General features: G+C 34.0%; 1 protein-coding gene across 4 annotated transcripts in view; it reads right to left on the bottom strand.

Moving 5' to 3' along the window:
• Positions 1–7673, bottom strand: part of LOC108745690 (S-formylglutathione hydrolase) — a 33086-nt gene extending 25413 nt beyond the window's left edge. Inside the window, exons 1-3 of one of the 4 annotated variants that reach the window (XM_018481986.1) lie at positions 748–770; positions 386–575; positions 135–205 (exon numbers count right to left, since the gene is read on the bottom strand). In XM_018481986.1, coding sequence (XP_018337488.1) covers positions 135–205; positions 386–445 — 131 coding nt within the window. In that variant the 5' untranslated portion in view covers positions 446–575; positions 748–770. The other 3 variants (XM_018481987.1, XM_018481989.1, XM_018481988.1) reach the window with 3 other exon arrangements.
• Between the last annotated feature and the right edge of the window lie 1778 nt (positions 7674–9451).

A 9451-nucleotide genomic window follows, 5' to 3' on the forward strand; every position in this document is an offset into this window, starting at 1 on the left:
ACACACATATTGTCGGCATACTCGAAATTGTTGAAGACAAATTTACGGCAAATTGCCAGCATCATAAGCAATCAGATTTGTTGATGTGCGATTTTGTTGAGACACGTGTTTCTGGATATGTTTTATACATTTACCTATTGTGCGTGTATACCTTCTGCCAGCCTCCGAAAATTTTACTACTCTCAACTTCCGTTAATTCAGACATCTGAAAATTATATTGAATCCCCAGTGAATAATAATCTCTTGTAAATAAATAATTGCACGAGTATTTTATTTGCTAACAAACTTTAAAAAACTAGATTGCGAAGGTTAGAATCAGATATCAGATAAAATTAGGTTAGAGAGGATAATTAAACAGAAATCTGAGAGGACATAGCCTGTAAACCGCAAAACGCCGCGCACTACTGCCCTCTGACAAAGTAGTAGTCGCCACATCTGAGTGCATCCAGATAAATTTCCGAACACAGTTCAATAAATATATATCATTTTTCCAAGTATCGCGACGTCACAGCCAAAATTGGGCGAAGTTGAACATTTTTCGTACGCGACAAGCGAATGAGTCGAACTGCGCATGGCTACACAAAAAGCAGAATTAATTGAAAAATGTGATCTTGGTATCAATCATGAAACTTGATCCCTAGGAAAGTGAAAAGTGAAAAATTTCTCCATTAATTTCAATAATAAAAATTTTCACTTTTCACTTTTCATCCTAGGGATAAAATTTCATTGATAAAGTTTGATTGATACCTTTATATACTATAATCTTGATATATGTAACAAAACATCTTACACCTCTACTGAAAAAATTATATATATGCTTATTGGATTGTGTTCGGAAATTTATCCAGGTACGTCCATGTATTATTTATCTTCGTTTAACATTCGGTGAGCAACAAGGATAAAATGATACATAGATATACTCGAGTGAAGACAACCTGTATGTCGCTCGTTGCGTGTCGCGCATCGTGCTGGTGTGCAAGAGCCACTTACTAAAGGAACTTTAATATTCAGCGACAAATGAGTCACGTGATTTCATATGCTAATCTCGAATGTCGCTCATAAATGGGCTAGCAGAGATAAATTTTTGACGATAATTATATTAATTGTGTTATGTAAAGTCCAAAATGTCATATTAAAAATAGTATTACGATTGGACCTGTCAAGTTGATGCGATTGTGCACAACAAAAATAAAGCGAAACTATAACAAAATAGACTAACAGCATATATGCATTAATGAATGTACAAATTTAAAAAGAAAATATAAAAAAAGAGATTTTGGATTAATTTTTTATTTGAAAGATGACGTGAACATGGATTAAAAAAATTATTATTAAAAAAGTATCAACGAATAACCAATTATATGCTTCCATACACCCATGAATCGAAATGCTCTTTTCGTCTATGATCATTTTATATATGTACGCCACAAGTATGTACAATCCATCTGAAAATTTCATGAAATTATCGCAAATTATAACAAATAATATAATAATTAAATAATATAATTAGATAATAATAATAAATAATAATAATAATTTAACAATACATTATGACAGTGGAATCGGTGTCGATTCGACGTCGAAATTATCGAATTGATGTCGAATCGACGTCATCCATTCCGATCATCGATTTCACTGCCATTTCTCACTAGGTTAGAGTTATGCTATGTTCGGAAACATAACCAGAGTGTTCCCATGTATCATTTTATCCTCGCGTTTAACATTGGATAATAAGATAATACACGGAGATACTCGGATGACGTTTACATTACGCAGCTCTAATAACTATTCAGGTAAAGAATTGTCATAACCTGAAGTCACTTTTTAAGGCAGACTGTCGCATTTTTCTTCTACATTCTCTCATTTCGAATAGAAACGTATCGAATAAATATATTTTTATTAAGTTTTGCGATGACATCTATTATTCTAAACGTCCTTTCCGAGGAAAATTTTACTCGAAATACTGTAGTATACGTTATATGTCGTATATATTTCCAGTAAAATTTTCCTCGAATATTAAAAAATCAATTCCTGAAAATAAACCTTTAAGGCAGTGCTGTCAGACATGCCTTTTTGCCAGATTCTTTCATCATTTTGAGTGAAACCATGTTGAATAAATATATTTTTATCGAGTTTCGTGGTGTTCTAAATAATTATCGTAATAAGTAAATAAATAAACAAATTTCTTATTAATAAAAAATTTGTTGCGTGTGATTTTATCTTGTTTAACTCTGATTATTTTTATTTTTATTTTCAATTTTATTTATACCGACTTTTCTTTATGATCGCAATACATTATACCAATTTAATTATTGTATTATTTATTATTATCTGCGATAATTTCATGAAATTTTCAGATGGCTGTTGTACATATTTGTGAAATGATCATAAACAAAAATAGCATTTTGACTCTTGGGTGTATGGAAGCATATAATCTGTTATTTGTTTATAACTTTTTAATAATTTTCTTAAAATCCACAGACATCGTCTTTCAAATAAAAGATCAACTCAAAATCTCTTTTTTTTTATATTCTCTTTTTAAATTTATACATTTATTAATGCATATAGATGCTATTAGTTTATTTTACCATATAGTTACGTTTTATTTTTGTTGTGCATAATCGTATCAACTTGACAAGTTTAATCGTAATATCGTTTTTGATATAACATTTTGGACTTTACATAATACAATTAATATAATTATCATCAAAAATTTATTACTGCTAACCCATTTATATGAGCGACATTCAAAGTTAGCGACATATGAAATCACGTTTGATGCTGAATATGAGCGACGAGCGACACTATTGTTACGTCCAAACTCCGCGCGCATGCGGAGTTGAGGGGGTGAACGTAACGAGGAACCGAATTGTTAGACCGATTTGGTCGCGTCCGGGCTCCGGACCGCAAGGGAGCCGTGGGGGAGGACCGACGCAAATCGGGAGGCGCTTCGCTTCGTCCTGAGGCTCCTAACGAGCCGGGGGTCGAACGGAGGACGAAGCGGAATCCTCTGCTCGTGCTCCGCTAAACGGACACACGAGTCGGACGTACTTCGAGAAAGGGCCCAAAACTGGGTCAGTGTGCCGAGAGGGGCGCACTTTAACGCCAGCTGTGCCAGTACGGCCGTATGCCTTGGCTTTCGGTCATGGAACTTAATCCGAGTGACCGGGGAGAAGGCTAAGTGCAATCTCGGGCGAGCTTAAGAATACGAGGAGGGGTTTGGTTTAAATAAATTACCGGGAAGTAAGTTTTACAATGATATAATAAAAAAACTGTAGTGATACATTTTGAATAAAATATAAATATAATTTTGTCAGGTTAAAACAATTTTCGGTTTTAAATGTACACGTTTATCGATGTGTGAGAGTGTGTGTGAAGTATCATAGCAGAATGGAAAGGAGGAGTTACGGAGAGAATAGCGGGAGGATAAAAAGAGAAGGAGGTTTTGGTGAGTGGATTTGAGAGGATTTGGCCTAATTTTCCTCGGATGACGATAGTATTAGCGGACACGAACGACCGGTCGACAGGAGACGAACAATTATCGTGCGGCGACGGCGACAGATTGAAATTATAACGTGAACGCACTGCAATGTTTTCATTTTCTTATAGGAGATCAGAAGGGAGAAAGAAAGAAAGAAAAGAATAAAAATAAAATAAAACAAATGAATAAAAAAAAAAAAAAAAAAAAATAAAATGAAATATTGAAATAAGTTACCAAAAAAATAAAGCGAGGAGGGAGCCAGAGAATAGAAATATACGAGTACTGACTTACTACAGAGATGCTTATCGTTGGAGATCCTCCGGCCAGGATGTGCAAGGCTGGTGATGTTTCTTTAACACTGACTCTATTGAAGAAAGAGGGCTTCGAAAAACGAATAGAACTTTTTGAGTATCGCGACAAACTCACTGACTCTATCCGTACGTTCTTCTATCTAACTGCCACGCTATATGTTCTCTAAAAAGACTTTCTGTAAAACTGACTGTGAACTGGGTGTCTATATCAAAACTGACTGTGAACTGACTGTAAACTGACTGGTGTCTATGTCAAAAACTGACGGTAAACTGACTCGGGGGTTGCGGAATCGCGATTTTTATACTAATCGCCGCAGATTACTCAAATTTGGATTGGTGGAATAGGTTTCGTTAGCTGGGAGTAGGATTTTCTTTCGCTCTTAGATTGGTCAAGTTTTTGGGGGAGGAAAGATGTTGACAGGAATCGATAGAGTGGGAAAGTGAAACTCCAAAATTTTATGACCCTAAGATTTATGGGGAAACGTACGTTTCGGGCGCCGAAATGTCGCGGACGCATCGTCGCCACGGGACCACCCAGAATCTACCCCTGAACGTCGCGTGCCGTTTCTTAAATTTTATAATTACGAATTCGCGAAAATCGTTCGCGACTTGATTGTTAATCTTGGCGTTAATCATTGATTTTTATCTCGGAGCGACATTCATGAGGAGATAACGGATTCTTAGTTTTTAAGATGAAAAATAAAAAGGATAGAATATAAAATTTTAGAGCTTCGAGGAATTCGAGATCTTTATGAAAGAAAAGAGTCGCGTGAGTCCGCCGGACGTAACACTATGAACACGTATGTATATATAAAAGTAGTTCGAAAAATTCTCGGCCTGACAAAGAAAACATGATTTGTGGAAAAATTTTTTTTTATTTTTTGACATAGTCCTCCTTGTAAATCAATATACTTAGACCAACGATATTCCAACTTCTTTAGACTTTCAGTATAATACAATTTTTTTAACCCTTCAAAATAAGCGTTTATCTTAGCGATGACTTCCGTATTTGAAGTGTATTTTTTTCCAGCGAGCCATTTCTTTATGGTGCCGTCTCATGTACACAGAATCAGAATGACGGAACGAATTTCTTACTAGAAATCAGTTCACTAGCATTTAACAAGTTTTTTTACTGTATCGGAACCATCGGAATCATAGCTGCAATGGCATACAGACGGAATCAACGGAATGTCATGTCGATTGCAGGCTATGTCGATTCAGCTATTGTTGATGGTTGAGAATTTGACAACTTGAAGAAGAAAATTAATAATAATTCTTATTTTTCAATACGACATATTCTTGTTTTATATATATAATACATAGTCCAACTATAATGCCAGCAATTCTTTAAATAATTTCGATGTCATTCTGAAGTAATTGAAGAACTTCTCACGATCGGTCGTTTGCATTTCAAGGACTAAATTATCACTTGCGCCTTGGTGTGCCGCCTCATTCTTTGTGTAAATATTGACTGTATCCACTGTACCAATTTTCGTGTTCTTGTATATTTTTGCAATAAAATGTTATAAGTGAAATAAAATTTTCACTCTTAAATATCGGAACAGCGCACCAACATTTTCTTGCCTTCTGCAATAATTTTAACATTAGTACTTAGCAAACGAGAATGGATTGAAATAAATTGAAATGGATTCAGATTTTCAGAAATATTGATTCACGAATGTTAAAATGTGTTGAGTCAGCTTAGTGTGCTTGTGTGAGTAATGTAAGAGCGCTATCGATGTTCAACGAAAAGGCCCGAGTGTCTCCGTGGCATGTCTCGATTGTTTTTGTTATTCGGGTCGACCGTCGCGTTGCCATGTCACTCTAACTAAACAAACAAGTTAGACTCTCGCATCGTTGCCATGCGAGTTAATCTCGTCTCGTCTGTCCATCAATAAAGAACTATTTTTCTTCTCTCAAAAGCAAATTGAATTTAATAACCGATTCAAGCCTCAACAAAATAAATGCTTTTCAATCCTGAATGAATTTTAAATCATTTATAGGAATTGCATGGCATCTCTATGCCTTTCAATCTAAAAATAATATTAGCTTTTTCTGTGCAATACTGTTCAATTCAAAATTTTGAATAGAAAATGAATCTAATTGAATTTAATTGAATCCAATTGAATTAAATTAAATCCAAAAAAAAGTATTCGCTATTTAAAATAAGCATTTAGGTAGAAAAAAATTTTAATCCATTTTAATCCATTCGTTTGCTGAGTAAAACACTACTTCTTCATGCATTGTTGTAAATTTACAAAAAAAGTTGCTGAATATTTGTTTCAATTTTTAGATTTAACCAATTCAGCTGAACATTTCATTCCGTTCCGTAAAAATTTTCTCTATTATATATCCGTTCCATGTCGCCGGAACGTAATGAAATTTTAGTAACAAAATATATCTCACTTATAATTTAATATTTTTGAGTATTCAAAATAATGTTATAGATAAGATGATTGCACAAATTATGCATATTATTGCTTTAGTCGCATTAAAATAACAAAATATCGATTAAATTAGCAAATTAATTTGCGACTGAGGCGATATTCTGTCCGTTTTCATTCCGTTTCGGAACATGAGACGAGTAGAGAAATTTCTTACGGAACGGAATTGTAGTGATCTCAAAATTTCTAGTAACAAACCCGTACCGTTTCCGATTCCGTGTACACGGGATGCACCCTCAGATTCAGGAACAGGAAAAAATCACTGGAGGCTAAATCTGGTGAGTACGGTGCGTGTGGCAGCAATTCGAAGCTCAATTCATGAAGTTTTGCGACTGCAATTGCAGAAATGTAAGAAACAAGTTTTCAAGAAATACCAAAAAACTTGTTTGTTTTACTCGACGCAACAGACAAACTACTAATCGCATCTGTCTGAAACTTTTTCGGAGACCTTCTGAAGGATCAAACTTAAAAAAAAATCATAGCCATTTGATACTACCGGTGCCATGTCAGGCCGAGAACTTTTCGAACTATCCTCGTACATATTTTTACAATCATGGTGGAAGTAGCAAGATGTGCTTGTTTCTCGGACCCAGGCTGTTTTCATATGCAGCGTAACTTGCATAAAACCCATTCTACATTAGACGCAAGTTGATCGCAAGTTTTTGAGACAGCCAATATGAAGATGTTAATTTCAAAATGCAAGCTTCAGATTGCTGTTGCAACAAACTTGCGATCAGCTTGTGTCTAATGTCGAATAGGCTGAAACGTAACTTGCAATCAAATCGTCTCATCAGAATAAGGTGTAGTAGGAGATATAATTTGATACAATTTGATTAGTTGACGCTAGTTACGCTTACGCAAGTTACGCATGTGAAAGCAGCCTCATTTTCGTCACGTTCTTTCGTCAGCGATTGAGATCCGCCATCTTGCCACAGATAATGGTTTAGTATAATGGTTTGGTATATCCACACAAACTTGCATAGATATATAAACCGCATAAATATATGCATAAAGAAAATTATCCATTCACATTTCTCCTATAAAGACACACGTAAAATGTGATTAGAAAATTTTCTTTACGCATACGTTTATGCAGCTATATAAGTTTACATTGTGAAAGTATTGGCAGAGAGAAACCTGAGAGAGGACATGACGGCTCAAAACCGCGACGGAAATAAATCGCTGAAATCATTGATCAATCTTTATTAATTTGATAGATTTTAGTTATTCCAACTATTTATTTCCATCGGGAGCATCGCAAAAAAAAATGGATATTGTTGTGCAGTTAACATCCACTTTTTCAGAGGGCAGTAGTGCGCGGTAGCATTTTATAGTTACAGGTTTTGGACCGTCATGTGTATTGGTACACGTATTAAGTTTGATGCGCATCACAAAGTAAGAGAGAAGGAGACTTAACTTGAAACGAAAGTGGTCCTGATTCGTAATCCCTAATTGGAAGGCAATTCGCTGAACGGAATGGATTTTTGTTTGAGCGCCATTTGCAATTAACCTTATCCGACCAATCCGGCCTTACCTCGATCCTGCTCGCAACAGTGCTCAGTCGGCAGTCTTTAGTTTTTTCAGTCTTTTGTGATCCTTTGTTATCTATACATTTAATATCTTGTTTAATATTTATATTCAAAACGCTCGTATTATGCAAACCTATAAAAGAACGGTCTATAATCGAGCCAATTGAAAACAATATATCATAAATATAAATAGTAAAGAACATACAGCCACAACAATAGATGTAAACTTGAGTCATATATTTAAAATTCACAAATAAACGAATAAGTAGACGTTTCGATCAAGATTTGACCATCATCAGTATATAAAAGACGACAATTAATAAAAATATTACAAACAAGAAATAATTCACAGTAGTTGAAAGGTGTTACAATAAAATAAAATTATTGAAAAGAATACATAAAAATACAAGCGCAAAGTTTATAAATTAAAACAAGGTGAAGTGTTTTCTCTTTGCTTGTTGTAAAAGTTGAACAGCTTGAAAGTAAATCAAGAGAGATGAATGATATTTTAATCTTATGATACAATGCTCGTCATCTTAAAGAGCGAAAATTTGTGCAAAAATACGGAATTTCCCAGTTCTATTAACGAAATAAAAAAGAATTTATTTAAAATTTTTTTATTGTACCAATACCAAGCGCTTCCAAATTCATAACAATTCACGGAAAATAATTTAAGATTGTGAACAAGACTTACCATGTGTCCAATGAAACTCACAACTAAGATATCAGAATAAGTAACAAACTTATGTAATAAGACTTATGTAGTATAGAAAATTTATTATTTAATTCCGACAATTATGAAGACCCTTCTAAAACAGAAGACTATTTATATCATGTGAGGAAAGGAGAGGGAATGCGAATGGAGGGGGAAAAACACTAAGAGTAGGGAGAGGAACTAATTATCAATAAGAGGGAGATAAATTTCAGGAAAACATTCTATATCACTCTGCTTATTAAGGCCTTTTTATGTGTATTATCTCGGAGACTATCCTTTTATGTAATATAATAAGAACGTTCCGCATCCAGAATGCAAGAATTTTTCCAATCAATCGTATGATTACTTTCCAATCTATGATAAGAGATAACTGATAAAGAGGTAGTTGGTTTATTAAAATCTTTAATATGTTCTTTAAGTCGTGTCTTTAACTTTCTTTTTGTCTGATCAACATAAAAATAATTGCAATCTTGACAATTTATTTTGTAGACATTCGAAAGGTCTTTTTTTTTTAATTTTGTCTTTACTAGTTTTTATGAAAGTGCTCATTGGTTTATAAGCTATATTCAAATCAAATTTGCTTGTGAGGAATTTGAATTTCTCAGACATTCTCTTGAAATAAGGAATAGTAAAAAATCTCTTATTAAAGTTTGAGGAATCCGAGTTAGAAACAACAACATATTCCCCAATCATTTCAAAATTTTTCTTCAAAGACAAAGTTTTTATTCTATTATTAATTGTTGTGAATAAATATATCATAAATTTATTAAACGAAAAACATTAAGTAATAACATATATAATTGGACGTTTCGGGACACACAGGTCCTTCTTTAGCAATAATTGAACAAGAAGATCTATATCAAAAGAATAATATTACGTATGGTTCGTTGTGATAGTAAAGGTTTTCCAAAATTAACGCAAGATTTGAATTTGCCGCCATTTGTGCAGTAAAGTGTTGGCAACCCAAAAAA

The sequence above is a fragment of the Trachymyrmex septentrionalis genome, unplaced genomic scaffold, assembly GCF_001594115.1.
Source record: "Trachymyrmex septentrionalis isolate Tsep2-gDNA-1 unplaced genomic scaffold, Tsep1.0 scaffold146, whole genome shotgun sequence".
Taxonomy (NCBI): domain Eukaryota; kingdom Metazoa; phylum Arthropoda; class Insecta; order Hymenoptera; family Formicidae; genus Trachymyrmex; species Trachymyrmex septentrionalis.